The 20,171-nt window shown below is 36.1% G+C and overlaps 2 protein-coding genes across 3 annotated transcripts; one reads left to right on the top strand and one right to left on the bottom strand.

Moving 5' to 3' along the window:
* Positions 1–2,343: 2,343 nt before the first annotated feature.
* On the top strand, positions 2,344–7,051 carry LOC108999014 (probable ADP-ribosylation factor GTPase-activating protein AGD6). 2 transcript variants are annotated; one of them, XM_035688401.1, is made up of 5 exons: positions 2,344–2,415; positions 2,572–3,390; positions 3,477–3,566; positions 5,931–6,432; positions 6,614–7,035. In XM_035688401.1, the coding sequence occupies exons 2-4, from the start codon at positions 2,605–2,607 to the stop codon at positions 6,429–6,431; spliced, it is 1,377 nt and encodes a 458-aa protein (XP_035544294.1). In that variant the 5' UTR covers positions 2,344–2,415; positions 2,572–2,604; the 3' UTR covers position 6,432; positions 6,614–7,035. The 2 variants fall into 2 exon arrangements, 1 of the variants encoding a protein (XP_035544294.1); XR_004801134.1 differs by having other exon boundaries at positions 2,398–3,390; positions 6,614–6,810; positions 6,937–7,051.
* Positions 7,052–12,888: 5,837 nt separating this feature from the next.
* Positions 12,889–17,708, bottom strand: LOC108999019 (cation/H(+) antiporter 20). The gene is made up of 4 exons (XM_018975808.2): positions 17,387–17,708; positions 16,206–17,231; positions 14,072–14,995; positions 12,889–13,761 (listed from the first exon to the last, which is right to left on the bottom strand). The coding sequence occupies exons 1-4, from the start codon at positions 17,564–17,566 to the stop codon at positions 13,357–13,359; spliced, it is 2,535 nt and encodes an 844-aa protein (XP_018831353.2). The 5' UTR covers positions 17,567–17,708; the 3' UTR covers positions 12,889–13,356.
* Positions 17,709–20,171: the final 2,463 nt, after the last annotated feature.

The following is a 20,171-nucleotide window of genomic DNA, read 5'->3' as shown; positions in this document are numbered from 1 at the left end:
AGAGACTAATGTCATGACACGTGGGTCATGGGATGTCTCTCTCTGTAGAATTTCTCTCCCAACACTTCCCATGATTAAAATACATACATGAATGGTGTGAGGCTGTGGCCTGTGAGTCGGTGACAAGTTCAAAAGTCTCAGGGATTTGGTCCTCAAACATTTCTGGAGATAAAGAAAAAAAAAATTCAAAGGCATTTTCTTTTGTTACCTAACTATGGTCATTAATGAAACTTCCAGTTTAAGTGAATAGTAGTGAAATAATTTAAATAAGAAAAAATATATTTATAATCGTGAATTGTACAATCATCGTGTAATCGTTTTGAAAAAAATGAATTAAATATATGATCTATATGAAAAAAAATTAATTTTTTAATAATAGACCCAACTCTTTTTCAAAACGATTACGCGGCGTTTATGCACTTCACGATTGTATGTAGAATTACTCTTTGAGTAAAGATGTTTTATTGACTTTTGAGAAATTAGAGGAAAAAACTTAAATACAAATATTATAAAATTAAAAAATTACTTGAATATAATCTTTTAATATTATTTTTATTTTGAAGTTCGTAAAAATTATATTGATTTTTATGTTTAAATAATGATTAAGAAATGATCAGATAAAAAAGTTAAAAATTTTAAATTTAAAAATATTTTATGTTTAAGTTATGTTTAAAAATAAAATTATGAATTTTTTTAAAAATTTTAAGAATTCTTATAATATTGAAGCGTGCCCTAACTCCATCTAGCCCTTGATTTAAATTGAATACCTTCAGCCTCGGATTGATTGTCCATACAATTCAACAAAAATAGCCGCATCCCAAACATGGGCCTAAGAATTGGGCCACGAGCTTCAGTTTGGATTCTAAACTCATTTCATAGTAATGTTATACAACTTTCTCAATCTTTACATACTATATTTTTTCTAATTTTTTAATTTTTTTTTTAATTTTTTTTTGAGTTTATTCTTTTAAACTAATTCAATTCTTCTATTCATTATTCATATATTAAATATTTGATAAAATAAAAAAATAATAAAAATTTAAAAAAATGTGTGGTGTGTGAAGGTTGTGTGAATAATAGAAAGTTGTATAGATTTTTTCCTCATATCAGCTTATATTATCTAATTATTACAATTTTTTTAAATTTCAACACAAAATATAATAAACAATTCAACTTTTTCAAATCTTAAAATAATAATAATATTACAAAATAATATTCTAACAATAATTTATTCAATTTTCAACTTTCATCTTAACTCAACTCAACTCAGTTCAACATCCAAACGCAATCTTAACTCTAAGAACTAACTTGAGAAGCTTAAGCTTCTCTTTATTAAGAAAAATGCAGATTAAATTCATGAAGTTTGAGGCACCTATCCCCATCTTACTTAATCCTGATTTTGCATATACTTGCTAGCTAGTTTTGTTATTATTAGGTGAAAATGTAATTTAACACCTACGAAAATATTATTAACATGACAAATATTTCAAAAAATGTTCCATTCACAAAAGAAATTTTATAAAATTAAATTTATAAATTAATATAATTTGATATAATGAATTGGACTGTAAATTTTTTTAATATAAAATAAAATTAACATATAACGTAAAATACTCACATGAATTTATAAATGACCTTTCATTTATGATATTTTAACATTTAAAAATTTATTTCTGAACTATCTATCACATCAACGTTGGTACATTGAAATTGAATGTTGGCTGGTGTTATACTATGAAGCTTGACCGAAAAATGCTAACAACCAAATCATACAAGACAAGTGGTAGCGAGACAACTCTTTTATAATTTTTTTACAATTCACTTTTAAATAAATAATATTTTTTTTTAAATAATGACAACTCTACAACCATGTTTTACAAAAATGCCATCCATTTAAAATAGAATTGAAAAAAAATAGTTGTATAAAAAGGTTATATAATGCAGGTTTATTATGAGAAAAGCATTTCAGATCATTTTTAAAAAAGAAATTATATTAAAAAAATGTTTACACTATAAACCATTGACATAAATATGATTTGAAAATTTATCTTTTAAATTAAATTATATTACGTAAATAATTAAGATTTTTTAAATCAATTAAAAAAATTTTAATTTTTTATTAAGAGAATTAAAGAATCCTTCGTGTATAAAAAAAATTATATTGCGAAAATGATATTAATAGATTTTTTCTTGAAAGAATCTGAATCGAACTTGTAAATTTTAAGGCTTAACAAATTAATTTTCATTATTTTCATTACTGTTATAAGCGATGGATACTCTTTAAATGGGCGGGCCCAAAGAGAAGGGGGCTGACCGGGCCCTGACCTAAAAGGACATGGAATATTGACCCCTAAAACTTATTTGAACGAACAGACGGTGTCGGTGAGCCCCCGTTTCTCTACCAGCAACTGAGAGGTATGCCCAAACCTCTCTTTTTCTCTCTCTCCTAATATAGCTTTATCATTCCATATTACCCCAACCTATCCGAGAAAATTTTCCAAACGTCTCCTCTCATTCCTACTTGTTTCCTGATTCCGTTTACTTTTTTAATTTTTCGATCCGTTTTCGCAGATTCCGATTGTGAGCGATCGGATCGGACCCCTAATGGCGGCATCGAGGCGGCTGCGGGACCTTCAATCGCAAACTGGGAACAAGGTCTGCGTCGACTGTTCCCAAAAGAACCCTCAATGGGCGTCGGTTTCCTACGGAATCTTCATGTGCTTAGAGTGCTCTGGCAAGCACCGCGGCCTCGGTGTTCACATCTCATTCGTCCGATCCGTGACAATGGACTCCTGGTCCGAGATCCAGATCAAGAAAATGGAGGCCGGTGGGAATGAGCAGCTCAACGCCTTCCTCGCCCAGTATGGGATCCCTAAGGAGACCGATATCGTCACCAAATACAACACCAAAGCCGCCGGTGTTTATAGGGATCGAATTCAAGCCCTAGCCGAGGGCCGACCCTGGCGGGATCCACCTGTCGTCAAGGAGAACCTCGGGGGTGGGAAGTCGAAGCCCCCTTTGGGGCAAACCAGAAACGGTAATTATGGGAGCAATGGAGGATGGGATAGTTGGGACAATGATGACGGGTTCAAGTCCTCCTCCAGTGGTGATATTAGGCGAAACCAATCCACTGGCGATGTTAGAGGTTTTGTCGGAGCGGGCGGCGCGCCGGTAAGGTCGAAGTCGACCGAGGATATCCACACGCGGTCGCAATTGGAGGCCTCCGCCGCGAACAAGGAGAGCTTTTTCGCGCGAAAGCTGGCGGAGAACGACTCGCGCCCGGCAGGCCTCCCCCCCTCGCAAGGTGGTAAATATGTTGGCTTCGGATCGACTCCCGCGCCTTCTCAGAGGAATGATCCGCAAAGCGATGTCCTTTCTGTTGTTTCTCAGGTTACAGTTCTGATGCTTTACATTACCTTTCCGTCTTTATAGTACAACTGGATGTTAATGTTAATAATTCTATCAATTTTGTATAGGGGTTTGGTAAGCTATCCTTTGTTGCTGCCTCTGCGGCCCACTCAGCTGCGAATGTTGTCCAAGCTGGTACAAAAGAGCTCACTTCTAAGGTATTTGGAATGAATTCTCTTTGCAGGAATGGTCATTCACCAAGTAATTGATTGTTTTATTCATTTTCGGTTTTATGATGTCTAATTCTCATATTGGCCACACCAATTCGGCGTCATTATAGTAAATCATACCTTAATTTTAAAAGTAATGTCGTTCGTAGAGAGGGTTATGTTGTCTCTTTTTTCAACGAACTAACATGGCCATCCACATAAAGCTGTAGCATCACTTAAGACTTAAAAAGTAATACCAGATAAATTATACTTTCATGGGTCCGTTTACAGCATTTCACACAAACTAGTGATTGCGGCAATGTATCCTCTAAATCAGACGTATTTCAAATTGCCTCTCTCAGCATGTTGTCCAATGTACTGGAGTTTATGGAAAGAATAATGATGTTCATATAATTATTTTACAGCACATTTTTGGACCAATCAATGTTATAGTGCCACTTCATGAAAACTACTGGTTTTTTTTTTTTTTTTCCAATTGGAATCTCAAATTTTACAGAAGTGCCCTGCATTTAAAATAGAGTTGTAAAAAAAAGTTTGTGTATCATTCCTTTGATGGAAATTACTTATTTCATTTCATATAGCAGTTTTGATCTTTATTATTGGTAGTTTTGATCTTTATTATCAAAAAAAAAAAAGTAACTTGTTAATTTTTTGTTGGGGGTGGGGTTGCTCTGGGTGCAGTTAAAAGGAGAGAGAGGAGAGAAGAGCCGTAGTAAGAGGCTGGCTGAGTGAGGTGATCCAGATAACAGAGTGATTACAAGATTGTACGTGATGACCTAAAATAATCTAAGTTTTAAACATCACTCACTTGTCGGTTTTCAGAAGAGTTTGGAACTTGTTGTGTGAAGAAATTTTGTCTCATCACTTATCAAAAAAAAATTGTCTCATAAGAACAAGCTTGTGATTAAGGAGAGCGTAATAATGTCTCAGTGATAAGAATCATTATTCCTCTTTCTAGACATGCTGATAAGGATTAATCAGGTGAACTTCCGTGACTGGGACTAGAACACTACCATTATTAATAATTAGTGGAAGTGGTGTCCATGAAATAACGAACTGATTTGGATAATGTTGTCTGAGAGTTGCAGGTACCTGGAGTTTGTTGTTACTAGCATCATTGATGGAGCAACACTATTTTTGTTTCTTTGAAATAGTGGTGATTATGAGAACTTAGGGGAATAGCTGAGGGTTACCCCGTTGGGGAACGGCAACTGATAATAGACAGTGATTGTTTAGTAACTTTATTTTTGGCTTTGTTCACTTATAAAAAACAATTGACTCTGGCTGAATTGGTGGTGAAAGTGGTAGTTCTTTGGCTGTTTGGTTCTAGAAGTTATCAACTTTCTTCTATTGTGGATTCTGTTTCATTTGAATAGGTGCTTTTTTAGTTGTTATTCAAGTATTTTTATTTAAAAGGGAAATCATGTTGTGTTGAAGTAATTAGCTTCTGATCTTTAGTATTTTAGTGGTGTTCCTATGGGTCCCTCTATTTTATGATCTAAATGGAGGGTAAATTTTGGGTAGTTATACAATGACGTGAAGGCATCATCTGGAGTACACAAAATAAAGGGAATTATCTTTTGATTTATTTCTATATCCATGCCTCTTGTTATTACATTCAGGGTGAAGTTTTTCTCGTTAGCGGTGTAAAATAATTTTTGCTTTGCTTAACGTTAGAACTTTTTTTTTTTTTTTTGCAGCATTTAGTCTTGTGGTTATTGTTATTGCTTCATTTTTTTTTTTACTGTGGTTAATCCGAGAATTTATTTTTTTCTTGTTTTATATATTTTCCTTAATATATATTGTACTATATACAATATAAAGGTATTATAAAAATGATTCGAGATACAAAAGATTGTTAATAGATCTATCGATTATGGTGATATAGGACACATTATTATAATAAAAGATAGATAAAAGTTTTCTTTCTTTAACAGAAAAATGATGCAATCAACGTGTATATTTTTACAAAGAAAGATAAAATAAACTTTTGAGAAAAAAATGAAGAAAAATCACGCATAGAAAAGATAAAATATAACAACAAAGAAAAATCTTGAAGATGACTCCAAGAAGAATGAAGAGAGATTACGATCTATGAGTTTTTAATATATACTTTTTGACTTCTCAAAAATCTTTAGAACCAAAATTTTGAATTTCTTATAGAATATTTCAAAACTTTTGTTGCATTTGCATTTGGGATTAAATTGTATCAAACCCTCAAACCCCAACCCCCTCCACACACACACACACACACACACACAAAAATCCGGCCCTGCCCTCCTTACTAGCAATCTTAAGGGCTTTTTGTACACGACGTTAGACAAACAAGGTGTGACTAAACATTTGTTACAGGTGAAGGAGGGTGGCTATGATTATAAGGTAAATGAGACTGTTAACGTTGTCACTGCAAAGACATCAGAGATTGGACATAAGACATGGGGGATCATGAAGGGAGTCATGGCAATAGCTTCACAGAAGGTTGAAGAGTACACTAAAGAAGGCATCAACTGGAAAACTGATAACTGGCAACGGAATGATGGTGAGACAAATGGATATTATCAAGAGTTTAAACAGGAGAACAAAGGATTGAATTCATCTTCTGGAGGAGGGCAGTCATCATCAACTGGGCATAATTCTTACAGTTCAAGTTCTTGGGATGATTGGGACACCAAAGACAACAGAAAGGAAGAATCAACAAAGGGAGCAGCATCCCATAACAGTGATGGTTGGGCTGGCTGGGATGATGCCAAAGATGATGGATATGATAATTTCTACCAGAGTGCCTCTGAGAAGAAAGCCGTTGGTCAGAATGGGAAATCGGATGCATCATGGACTGGGGGAGGTTTTCTCTAAGGTAGTTCACAATGAAAACCCTCTCTCTCTCTCTCTCTCTACCTTGTTGGAATGGGGTTTTATCTCTGAATTTTATTGTTCTTTAGTAAGATTGTATGAACAAATGGCTGAACCTATATGTTTACATCACCATGGGGAAACTTTTATGCTTTTATTGAATTTATGCTCACTTTTGTGGCTAGGTGGACTTGTGTCGTGGTTTTAGCAAATTCCTGCATTTTAAGTAAATGGTGGACAAAAATTATAGTAGCACGAAAGCTGGTGGCTTGCCGTGGCGATTCTAAAAATGATGAACGTGAAAATTAGAATGCAGCTGATAAGAAAGTTGTTGGTTGCGATTGGATCAAATCCAATATGGATAGGTGATGCTTTTTTCAAGGTTCGCATATTTTCATAAACTCTTCTTTTTTCTTCTGTATTAAATCTGATAAAAAGTTTAAAATGTAATTTCTGTGGAACATCTTATTTGTTTGAGAATAGTTTATATCTGTACAACTGTTATCAGGGAAAGGATGATTGCCAATCAGACGAGGGGTCTACTCTGTTTGAGGAAACATTATTTGTGACCTGAAAACTCAACTTATCTTTTGATTTGTCCTCTCAACATTTTTTATTTTTTATTTTTGTTCTTCGTATTCTCTGGTATGAGAAGTTGTCGTTCATTCAAAAAATCTCATCAATCTGTCCTGTGGCTGGTTTTGTTTCTACTTAACTGCGGTGGAGCTAACCAGCCCAAAATATATATATGTATATATATATATATATATATATAGGTTCGGTGCATGCTGAAAATGAATGCTCTAGTCCAGAGGTTGTGTGGTGTGGGAGTAAAAATTGCTGGAACGAAGCAATTCTATCACTCTCTAGAATTCCTTTAAATCCTACAAATTTCTTTCAATTTGAATGATTTAAAACTCTTACCAAGGGAAGCCTAATGCTCGATCTGAGTATTTCGGCAACCAACGTTCAAAGGACTAGACTAACTGAGATCCAAGGTTTACTTAAAAACAATCTAGGATTCTCGAGTTGACATGTAATATTATATTTGTACGTTCTGCAACAGCTAAGCTTTCTAGCTAGTGCATGGTTAACGACATATATAAGCCCATAATAAATCCAAATATGGGCTAGTTTAGCTATGTTCAATCTACCAGGCAATTAGTTTCTTACACAAATTTTCGAAATTTCAATGGTAATATTATGTATCGGTGTAAATTAGTTAGTTCTAAGCAAGTTGTGAATAAGCAAATTTTGTATGTTTAGTACTTTGAGTTCGAGCTTCTCAATGAGTTACATTTTCTATTCACAATCAGTTTATTAATTTTCAACCAAGTTCAAAGTTATTGATCATGAGGTACTAAACTTTCATAAAACAAATATGTTTACGTTATATATCTTATAATCGTATCTATAAAAAAAGGGAAATGATAATTGCAGTCGTGAGTGTACAAACGTTGTGCAGTCGCTTTGAAAAAAATGAATAAATATGAAACTCACATAAAAATAAATTAATTTTTTAATAGTAATTTTTACTCTTTTTCAAAACGACTTTAATTGTATGTAGTATTACTCATAAAAATAAAAAAAAAATAAAAAAAATAAAAACCTTTGGATTTTGTGAACAATGGATATAAGTATTCATGATATTGGATAGAATCAGAATCTTTTATATTCTTTAAAGATGCATATAGTAATGATTATATTTATTATAAAGATCCAAACAATACGTGCGAACATGACTCCCACTTATCTTTTTATATGAATTATATTGTTTAATAATTGGCAATAATTTCGTATTTATGAACGCCTCACCTTAATAAATAAACCAAGCTGGACTCAAATTTGATAAGGCTATAATCTCGAGGGAATTGTCTAGTATTATATTTATTTACAGACAATTAATTACGTCTTGTTCCTTAGCATTACATGAATAAGTTTTAAAAGAAAATTGTTGGCAAAAACTGTAAAATAGAGAAGTTTTGCAGTAAATTGTTGTTGTTGTTGTTTTTTTTTTTTTTTCCCAATTAATTACATAATGTAGAAGAAATGAATCAAGCCCACTTAATTTGCAAACAATTAGGCATATGCCCCAAACCCAATTTTCTATGCTCCCTTCACACCTTATTTACATTTTTTAGGAGCTGATTAATTGAAAGTACCCGAGGTAGCAAGTTGTGAAAGAATGGGAAATTGTTCTGATTTTTCACACCAGAAACCGTGTACGCATTATCATATTTATATATACACAAAATTGTTACCAACGTATGAGAGGATTTACATATTTGTTACAAGAGATAAACTATAAGAGCAAAGATAATTAACAGATTTTTAACCAATGCATAGATAAGAGCTGTTATAGAAATAAAATAGAACCAAGCCGTGATGAACTAGAAGATTAGAGAGAGTCAAACAACTTGAACTTTATCCTACTTGAGCTTTATCCTTAACAGAATGATTTTTATCCTTAACATCCCGCCGCAAATTGTCAGGGAGGTCAGAGACAGATAGTTTGTCACGAAGAAAAAAAAAACGATTAGCAGTATGACCCTTGGTAAAAATATCAGCAGGTTGAAGAGAAATGGAGATGTGTTCCATAAGAATCTCTCGGTTGGCCACTTTTCCACGTACAAAGTGGTGATCCACTTTAATGTGTTTAGACCGTGCATGGAAGATGGGATTTGAAGCAAGGGCAAGGGTACTGATGTTATCACACCAAACAACAGGAGGGGAGTCAAGAGAAATTTGCGACTCACATAAGAGCATACACAGCCAATAAACCTCAGTTGTAACCAAGGCTAAGCATCTGTATTCAACCTCAGTACTAGATTTGGAGACCACAAGTTGCTTCTTTGCGGACCAAGAGACGAGGTTGGGACCAACATAGACACCATAATCACACATCGATCTTCTATCGTCAGGATCACTAGCCCAGTCAGAGTCACAATAGGCATTAATTGAAAAGGAATCAGGTGTGTAGAAGAGGCCATAGTCAAGGGTGTTCTTCAAATAACGCAACACTCGTTTGGCTGTTGTCCAGTGAGCAGTAGTTGGGGTCTACATGTGTTGGCACAACTGATTCACAAAAGTTCTCGGAATGATCTGAAAGTACCTCACCATCAAATTTGGACAGTTTGGAGCTGGAAACACAAGGAGCACAACAAGGACGAATGCTAAGAAGCTTGACACGGTCCAAGAGATCAATGGCATACCTTGTTTCGCAAAGATGTAGACCTGAGTCACGGGTGGCTTCAACACCCAAAAAATAAGACAACGGACCAAGATCCTTCATAGCAAAATCGAGCTGCAGCTTGGAGATTAGAGAAGTAACAAAGGACCGATCATTAGAGGTCATAAGGATGTCGTCCACGTACACCAACAAGAAAACATGCACAATAGCATGGTGATAGGTGAACAAAGAAGGATCCACCTGAGAACCCTAGAAGCCAAGAGACAAAGGGCAGTGGACAATCTGTTGAACCAAGCCCATGGGACTTGTTTTAAACCATAGATTGACTTATGAAGCTTACACACAAATTTCATATGCGCATGATCCTCAAACCCTTTCGGTTGAGCTATAAAACCTCCTCTTCTAAAATGCCATGGAGGAAAGCATTAGAAACATCCAGTTGCCGAATGTCCCAGTTGAAAGAAACGACAAGAGCAAGAATCATGCGGACAGTGGATGGTTTGATGACTAGGCTAAACGTTTCATGGTAATCAATCCACTACGTTGGAGATAGCCAATAGCAACCAGCCTCGCCTTAAGGCATTCAATACTCCCATCAGGTCTACATTTGGGCATAAAAATCCATTTGTTGGGAACCATGTTCTTACCTAGTGGATGGGGACACAGGGTCTAGGTTTAATTCTTCAACAATGTCTGAAACTCACTTCCATAGCCGCATGCCATGCAGGCATAGATGCCGCTTAAGTATAGATATGGGGCTCGAAGATGATGGCACTTTAATGCAAGTCTCGAAGAGGGTGACGTGTACAGTAATATAAATGGAAATCAGGGAAAGAACAGGGCTGAAGGTGACCAGTTCGGTACCTAGTGACAACATGATAGGGAGAGGCAGTATGCTGAGGTTCAAGGGCGTTGAGAATGGAAGGTGTAATAGGAGGGGGAGAGTCTAAGAGAGGTTCGGGTGAGGCAGAGGGGACATATGTAGTAGGTTGTAGGGGAAGAGGAGAAGGATTGAGAACTGGAGAAGGTTCAGAGGGAGAAGACAAAATATGTGAAGGAGGAGAGATGAGTAAAAGTTAAGATATACCTGAGGAGGTCACATGGTTGCCAGAGTCGATAATAAAGGACTGTACACGAGCAGCAAACATCGCTTCGTCAAAGATCACATTCCTGGAGATATAGACACGTTGGGAGGAGGGGTCAAAGCACCAAAACCCTCTATGATTAGAACAGTAGCCAATAAAAATGCATGGTGTGCTACGATAGGAAAGTTTATCAAGCATGTAGGGACGAAGGAACGGAAACACTGACAACCAAAGGATCGAAAATAACTAAAATTGGGAGGAAGATGAAAGAGATGTTCAAAAGGAGATGAAAAATTAAGAACCTGGGTAGGTAAACGATTAATAATAAAGACAGATGTTAAGAAGGCATCAACCCAAAATTTCTTGGGTAAGCTAGATTGTGCAAGGAGGGTGAGTCCCAGTTCAACAATGCGGCGGTGTTTCCGCTCAGCAAGGCCGTTTTGCTAAGAGGAATGAGGACACGATAGGTAATGGAAAATCCCACTGGAGCTAAGACATTGCTTAAAAGTAGCTGAATGGGATAAGTAAATTGTTTTTCCACTAAAACTTTGAATTTCACAAATGTGGAGAAAATTTCGGATTTCTTAGAAATGGGAAACAACCAACAAAAATGAATAAAATCATCAATAAAAATTAAATAGTAACAACAACTGCTCAAGGAAGGAGTGGAAGTGGACCAAACATCTAAATGAATTAACTCTAGAGGAGCAGTAGATTCTCGTGAAGAATCAGAGAATGGCAATTCCTTAGACTTTCCTAGCTGACAGGACACACATACAGACTGTTTATTAAGTGAATCACTAACAGAAAGAGAGAAACTAGTGAGGACACGACGAAGAGTTGCTACAGATGGATGTCCCATATGATAATGCCAAGTGGAGGTAGGAGCCTTGAAGCCAACGGACATGGTGAGAGCATGGAACTTAAACGTAGATAGTTAATGAAGATTGATTGGGTACAATTCATTATCACTTGGCCCCGTTAGGAGCTTGACCCCCGTCGTGATGTCCTTCATAGAAAAATTAGAACCAATGAGCTCAAAAAGAACATTATTATCTTTACAAAATTTATTGATGGAAAGAAGATATGCATAAGCTTGAGGACAATAAGCGACATCATTTAAGGCAAGAGTAGAAGATGGAGTTGTTTATGGAGGCATTGCCAGTGCGTGAGATGATCAAACTTGCCCCATTACCTACGCCCATGGAGTCATCTCCTTCATAGGGTTGAGAAGTTGCAAAATTGGCAACATCTGAAGTGACATGAATATTGGCAGCGCTATCAACATACCATTAGTGTTGATTCAGATAGGTGGTATTGCCCTCAGCAACCATGGTAGCCAATTCTATAAGAGGATGGCGTCCCTGATAAGCATAATTCATGCGGTTGAAGCAATCAAGTGCGTGACGATTCTCCCTCCTACAGATTTGACAAGGAGATCAAGGGCGAGAGTCAGATGGCACAGATGTAGGTGTCGAAGATGGCAAGTGAGGCAGTGAATGCCGAAACTGAGAAAAAAATGAGGTCGGCCCACTAGGCTTGGAAGATCCTGAAGACCAGGACTTGTTGTTGTTGTGGGATCTTGGCTTGGAATTAGGTTTGTGAGAATAAAGAGCATAGGGTCCAGTCTAGGGTTGAATGGACTGGTTGTGAAACTTCTACATGAGATCATAATTCAGTAGCTCAGCATGGAAGTCAGAGAAAGGCATCGATTTCTCCTTAGTAAGAAGCATGTAGGTCGTTACAAATGAGTGAAAAGAGGAATTGAGCCCGTTAAGTTGCAGCAAAACGCAAACCAAGGGCCTACCAAGCAAGCCGTGATGTCTCAAGACCATAAATGGTGGAAATCACCAAAGGAGATAAAGAGAAGACTACCCAGCCAAGCACCATTTGGTCCTTATACTGCCAAACCATATAAGCAGGATTAAGAACACCCTAGGCCTTCTGATCATCGCTAGGAAATTGTGGTGGATAGGAATCGAAACCATCAACGATTCCCATCAAACCATAGCTCCGAAAAAGTGGAAGCAACTGAGCACTCTAGGTAAGAAAGTTAGTACCATTGAGCTTGATGAGAATAACTTGTGCTAGTAGATGAAAGGCAGCGGAAGAAGAAGATGAAGAACCTGAAGTAGCCATAGGAAAGAATGAAGCGTGAGTTTGAGATGTCTCTAGTACTATGAAAGAATGGGAAACTGTTCTGGTTTTTCTCACCAGAAACCCGCGTGTGTGCATTATCATATTTATACACAAAACTATTACAAATGTATGAGAGGATTTACATGTTTGTTACAAGAGATAAACTATAAGAGAAGCTAGCTAACAGATTTCTAACCAACGTATAGATAAGAGCTGTTACATAAATCAAATAGAACCAAGCGTGATGAACTAGAAGACTAGGGAGGGTCGAATAGCTTGAACTTTATCCTGCTTGAGCTTTATCCTTAGCAAAATGATCTTTATCCTTATAAACAGGCTGATCTAGACCAATCGAGAGCCCTCCTCCTAAGATCGACGATTGAGACTCCAGAGATCACACATCTAATATAGTTTTACATGGCTAGCTAGCCCCAAATCATTAAAAGCGAAGCTCGTTGGTTGCAGCGACGTACTTGTTTTATTGTTACGTACGGCCAAATTGCATGTGTTTTGATCACACGAAATCCTTGGTAATTTCTCTAACACTACTCGACGGCTGATCATGGCCGAGATGATTAGTTGTGTTGTTCGCGTGCGTTACAATATTTGAGACAGGAGCCTCCTCTGCATGGGCAAGATCATGTTGTTGAATGACCAACACTGAAGACACGATGCCACTCCCTGACGACGTTAATATGTCTCCAATAGGCCCCAACTCTGCATGCTCTGCTTGGCGCCCTGCCAATCCTGCTACCATTGTTGATGGGAAACGCCCTTTGCCTATGACTATCAGCTCATAATCCCTACTTCGCCCGATTGTCAAAACCGCCTCAACAATATTGCTAGTCACCTTGTCCGAATACTCCACTATCCCATCCCACTTGCTTCGAAACTCAGCAACTGTATTTTCATCTAGCTCCTGTTTTATACAGAAAATGATTATAGTCTAATGTCAATATACATATATATATATATATATATATATATGTATGATTAAGAGGTATATATGTTGTCTTTTTATCCCATTTGTCATTTAGTTATATTTTAAGTAGTTATTATTTATGCAACAAATACATAAATTAAAATTACTTATACAAGTATGATAAAATGTTGAATGAAAGGTAAGCAGCAATTAAGAACACATGAACAATTGCTTAAAAAAATAATTAAATTGATTTTGTATAAAATAAATATGACAAGAAAGGAAGAGAGATCAAGAGGTTACGTACCCTTTCTTTCTCACGGTTCATTTTAGCGGTGGAGAAGCTATAATTATGTTCACTATACTTGTTCGTTGATGAGAGCCGAAGCATCATGTCCCTACTCTCCTTCCCTTCCTTCTCTACGAACCTTATAATGGTAACTTTAATTGCGGGATGCTCCGCCATCCGACCACCGAGTGCCAAGGCTTCACGATCGTCTGGTCCACCAAAGAAGATTACGCAAACCCGTTGGGCTGCGGTGGTCGTCGTCGGCACTGGAGTTTGGGCGCCATTACCAAGTCCGCGGTCCACAAACACAGCCACCGAGCACGGTGCATTCTTTAGCACCCTCTGATTTACTCCTCTCCAGCCATGGCCCACATTCTCCTCCATCTCATCGCCTTCCCCTTTCCACATTTTGTGAAAGGGCAGGATGATCAAGGTCACCCTCTTATCCTCTGCAACATGGCAAATATCCTCATGCATAGTAGATAACGCCGAGATTGCTGTTGTCGGTCGGACCCTGACTCGGCCAAGTTGACTGTAGGCTTGGAATGCCCCGGCCATTCGGTCATGCCACTCGCCTCGACGGATCCGGTTAAAGAAGGGAAAACCATTCCTTCGGACACGTTGGACCATGACAATGGAGGAAGATCGTTCAGTGAGCTCGACAAGATGCACGACGAAAAGTTTTACCAAGGACTTCTTAGTGCTACGAGTCGACTCAATGAGGTTGATGAGGGAAGGTACGTTTCCTGGGCCGTGAACACAAGCAAGAACACGAAGCTCGTCCGTGGTGTCTTGGGTACTGGTGGTCAAACGCAATTTGCGGTGCGTGTGGGCGGAATTGCCACGTGCTGGTTTGTAGATGGCCATTACTGTTGGGGTTGTGATGAAGGTCGTAAAGAGTGCCATGAGGACTAGAATAGCAAACATCTCGTCATTGAGCACCTGTTCAAATAATACACAGAACTTGCATGTTATTCCACATTAAGAATTTCTGATCATGAGCTAGATCTTGGAAGTTGAATTTGGTGAGCAGTGAGATGAAAGCCTTTAATCACAAAAAAATTTTACAAAAATAAATTCAATATGGTATGTCATGTTATAAAATTATTTTTATTATAAAATAAATCTAACGAATCAATAAATTCATGTTAATTTCAAAATTTATTTTTCATGTAAATTCATTTTATGGTTGTAGTATTTAATTAATCTCTAATTTGAGAGGCTATTCAATACAATCAATGTAAATTCGTTACCCTTATAATATAATATAATCAATCCTTTTAAGTTGGTAGTTGTTGAAATTCTAGTAGAATTGAGTGTAAGACAAGTAATTGGATATTAGTTTAACAAGAGAGAACATGACATGACATGAACGAGGTTGATGATCATGAATTATCAAAGGATTCTTTGGATTAATTGACATAATCGTCCTGTTCCTAGCTATTTGTTGACCAGCAAATGAAATTGAGAAAAGGAGGCAATTAGGACGGGGAAATTTCAGATAGATCGATCAAATAAGCTACGTACGCGGTACGCTGTATGCATATATAATATATTAAGCTCTTTAATTGCAATTTCCCACCGTCCCACGCCCCCAAGTCTTACAGAATGACCTAAAAATTCATGACTCACGAAAATCAGACTGATTAATTATGATAAAACTTCCTGCAATCTTATCAATATAGAGTACCAGCTGCCCTCTTCTTTTTTCTTTTTTTTTAAATTTGGGTAGCTAGATATCATCCAGCATGTCATTTTTCATGAGTCGGACAAGATATTTGATTTTTCCTACCACAAACTTCTTTTCCCCTACGACCGTGGAAAATAGCAGCCCAGGCCATGCATGACCTCTAGCTCTAGCTGTACTGGCATGACCACTACCTCTAGCTGTACTACGTTCTTGCCAACAAGCTAGATAAATCAGCCCAATGTTATTAATGATCTAATTATTTAATCATCTCAGGATTAAAGTGTGTTTATTTATGAAACGAGTTGAAATAAAAATTAAAAATTAAATAAAAAAATTTTTAATATTAATTTTATTTTAAAACTTAAAAAAATTGAATTATTTACCATTACCCATCAATTAATGGAAGATAAAAATTCAGAATAATTAATAAAGTAATTAATATGCGTGAAAAAATAAACTAACCTTCTTCTCCTTGCCGATGTTGAGAACGATGAGCTCCACCAAGCCTTTGGTATTCATAAGCACACCCAGCGTGAGAGATTCCCTCACTGGGATCATAAACATCAACGCCACCACGAAAGTTCCCAGGATTTTTCCGGCACAGGCTGTGGATATCACCAGCGCCAGCAGACCCCATGCCTTTCCCCCGCGTATTTTGGCCACGTCCGTCTTCAACCCGCTTGAAGCGAAGTATAGAGGAAGAAGCAGACCCGTAACGAAGTCCTCGATCCTTTCTATCAATCTGTCTGCGAATTGTCCCCCTTTTGGGATTGTTAGACCGAACACGAATGCTCCGAAGATAGAATGGATACCGATCAGGTCGGTCATAAATCCGGAAACTAGTACTCCTGCCAAAGTCAAACAGATGTAGGCTTCGTCGACGACGTCATTCTGCGGCGAGCACCGGCGGGCGACCCATTTCATCGCTGGTGCGATGACGACCAGCATGAAAGTAACGAATGCGGCACCTGAGAGGAGAACCCAGATTGATATCAAGGGACTCTTGTGGCCCCCACCGTCACCGTCACCGGCGAGTGCCACGGCTAGCGCCAGCAGGATCCATGCAGCCACGTCGTTGAACGCAGCCGCGGCCATGGCGGTCTCGCCCAACTCGGTGGTTAATAGCTTGAGTTCTGCTAAAATGCGCGCGAGTACGGGGAAGGCGGTGATGGAGAGCGCCACTCCCATGAAGACGAGGAACTGGCCGAAACCGACTTTATCCGCTCCGTCGACAGTTTTTCGCAGGACAATGGCAACGCCGATGCCGCAAACGAAAGGGAGAGAAATTCCGGCGGCTGCTATGCCAAAGGCTTTTCTGCCACTCCGACGAATTGAGCTCAGATCGAGTTCAAGACCCACAAGAAACAGAAAGAAAAGGAGACCGATACTTGCCACAGATTCCAATATCGGGGTGCTCCACGAGGGAAATATTCGGTGCAAGTAGTGCTTGTTTTTTCCCAAAGCGGACGGTCCAAGCAGAATTCCACCCTGAAACACGAATAATTCAGATAATGAAGAAGAAATTCATACTGCATACAGATATGCATGTGCGTTTGCACGTATGCGTGTTGTGTGTGCATCAGAGAACAGATATATAGCAGAAAGAGAGAGAGAGAGAGAGAGAGAGAGAGAGAGAGACGTACGACAATCTCGGCAATGACTTTGGGTTGGCGGAGGGGTTTGAGGAGAAAGGCGAGGAAGCGGCTAACGACGAGAATTAAAGTGGTTTGAACAATGAGAAGAGGGAAGGCATAGTCGAGGGGATTATCCCCTTGCCAAGCTCCATTTGATGAGGTTTTAATGGAAGTTATATTGACCCCCATCTTAATTTCTTTCTTTACCCAATATATATAAAGTTAGATTGCTAGCTATCACTTTCTCTTCTCTGTTTCATCAATGGAGGAGTTCAGCGCAGAAAGAAGGTGAGAGAGGAGCTAAGCTAAGCAAGCAATCTACAGATCAGAGTAGTGTGGGTATTAGCTTAATTTATAGAAGATGAGTCCGGAGGTGATGATGGTCAAAGCTAGTGTCCGTAAACGTGAGTTCACGTACTGCTAAATGGCCATACCGCGTGACTTCCCATGGGGCGGTGTTGATAATTTGCTTTTGACTTTTGCTTCATATAATTGAACAAAACATCAATACAACTTCCTGTTATTTATATAATTTTCACACATTATATTTTTTTTAATTTTTTTATCAAATATTTAATATATAAATAATAAATTAAAATTTTAATTTAATTTAAAAAGAATAAACTCAACAAAATTTTTAAAAAAATATTAAAAAATTTTAAAATTTTAAAAAAATATAATATACGGAAGATGACATAACGGAAAGAGGATTCTTTGGATTTTGGATGGTGTGTATTTTTCCAACGAAAAAAGGACCTGAACCAGCTAGCTAGCTGGATAAAACACTTTCAAATATATATATATACATATATATATATATATGAAAATGATTTACTTATAATATTTTGTACAATACATTATATAATAATGTGTTAAATAAAAGATATATTTATAAAATTATTTTATAAATATTATAGGTGTATCATTACTCATATATATATATATATATATATATATATATATTGCAGATACAAGATGCATGCATGCCGTGTGTAAATTTCCCCTGCCCACGGTGATCATCACTAGTCTCATGCATTAATAGGGTTTTCCTAACCAGATAAGTTATACATGGCAGTGATATTAGAAATTGGGTGATGCTACAGCCCCCGCTGGGGGCTCCCGCTGGGGTATAGTGTTATTTTACATGTATTTTATTTAAGTAATTTTTTATATAAATCTTTTATTATTTTAAAATATTTTAAAAAAATAAAATAAATTTAAAACATCATTCAGAAAATATTTTCTTAATCAAAAAGTAAAAAAAATATATATTAAAAAATACTTTCTTAATCATGAAGTAAAATAAAAAATTATAAAAAATATTTTTAAAAAAATAAAATAAATTTAGACATCATTAAAAATACTTTCTTAATTAGAAAGTAAAAAAAAAATTCATTAAAATATACTTTCTTAATCACGAAATAAAATAAAAAAATATTTTTTTATAATTTTTTATTTTACTTCGTGATTAAGAAAATATTTTTTAATAATATTTTAAATTTTTTTATTTTTTAAAAATATTAAAAATTATTAAAAAAATCTATATAAAAAATAATTTAGAAAAAAAACACATAAAAAAAACACTAATCTCCAACGGGAGCTCCAAGCGGGTGCTCCCAGCGGGAGATATAGCATTTCCCTTAGAAATTTAGTTCCGTGAATTTTACATACTGATCATCATATATATGTTACGGACAAAACACAAATTAAAAGTATATTTATTATAATAGTGACGTGGCACCAATAATCAGATAAGTTTTGAACTCGATTTATAATCATTTTGTCAAGGAAAATGCTACATGTCCTTCTGTCCTCCCGTTGGGTTTTAGTGTTTTTTTTAATTTTTTTTATATAGATATTTTTAATAATATTAAATATTTTAAAAAATCAAATAAAAATTACAATATTATTAAAGAAGTATTTTTTAATATTTTATTTTTACTTTCTGATTAAGGAAGTATTTTTTAATGATATTTTAAATTTATTTTATTTTTTAAAAATATTTAAAAGTGTAAAAAAATTCTATATAAAAAATAAATTAAAAAAATACACATAAAAAAATACATGCTAAATCCAGTGGGAGCCCCCAACGGAGACTGTAAAATGACCCTTTTGTGAAATTAACTTCCTAATCAGGAGCAAATATCGGTTTCCCAAAGCAAATGTCATGTAAATCCAAGATGACCATGTACCAAGATAATTATATATATATATATATACACACACTAGGAAATGATCCCGGATGCGTTAGCCTTGAGGTGCACTTGACATAATGATTCAAATAAAAAAAAAGTGAAAATTTTAGTAACTTATTTATCTAGGAAAATAAAATGCAAAGTTAAAGAAAGACAAAAAATTAAGAATAAAAAAAAAATCTAAACTTCAACGGAGTATCTAACTGCAAGACTATTAAGAATCTTTTGATAAAACATGATCATTTATTAAATTTTATAAAAAAATTACATGTCAAATAGTAATGCTAGCAGGCATTTTTGTGAAAGTCTCACACAGTTATATGTATATACAGATAAGGAGTGTTAGAAATCACACTTTTATCTATTATTATATACATTGTAATATTGTTTATCATCATTGCATATACCTTAATGTCATCTCATCAATAAATTGTAATTTTTCTATAAAACAAAAGGAATGCATTACTTCAACGGCAAAGTTCCTTTCATAGAAGTAATCGACATTCAGGGTGTCTTTGCTTCAGAGTTCAAAGACGTCTCCTTACAAAATTATGATCACATTTTTCTTGCTCTCTTGTCAATTTCAAAATGACATATCC

The sequence above is a fragment of the Juglans regia genome, chromosome 3 (genome assembly GCF_001411555.2).
Source record: "Juglans regia cultivar Chandler chromosome 3, Walnut 2.0, whole genome shotgun sequence".
In the NCBI taxonomy this organism is placed as follows: domain Eukaryota; kingdom Viridiplantae; phylum Streptophyta; class Magnoliopsida; order Fagales; family Juglandaceae; genus Juglans; species Juglans regia.
This window is presented reverse-complemented; position numbering and strand designations above follow the sequence as displayed.

Excerpts from the sequence above, each read along its gene's own strand:
- LOC108999014 (XM_035688401.1), top strand. The coding sequence starts at position 2,605 with ATGGCGGCATCGAGGCGGCTGCGGGACCTTCAATCGCAAACTGGGAAC. Across the intron at positions 3,391-3,476 it reads TCCTTTCTGTTGTTTCTCAG|GGGTTTGGTAAGCTATCCTT; the intron begins GTTACAGTTCTG and ends AATTTTGTATAG. Across the intron at positions 3,567-5,930 it reads CAAAAGAGCTCACTTCTAAG|GTGAAGGAGGGTGGCTATGA; the intron begins GTATTTGGAATG and ends CATTTGTTACAG.
- LOC108999019 (XM_018975808.2), bottom strand. The coding sequence starts at position 17,566 with ATGGGGGTCAATATAACTTCCATTAAAACCTCATCAAATGGAGCTTGG. Across the intron at positions 14,996-16,205 it reads ACATCGGCAAGGAGAAGAAG|GTGCTCAATGACGAGATGTT; the intron begins GTTAGTTTATTT and ends TTATTTGAACAG. Across the intron at positions 13,762-14,071 it reads TGAACCGTGAGAAAGAAAGG|GAGCTAGATGAAAATACAGT; the intron begins GTACGTAACCTC and ends TGTATAAAACAG.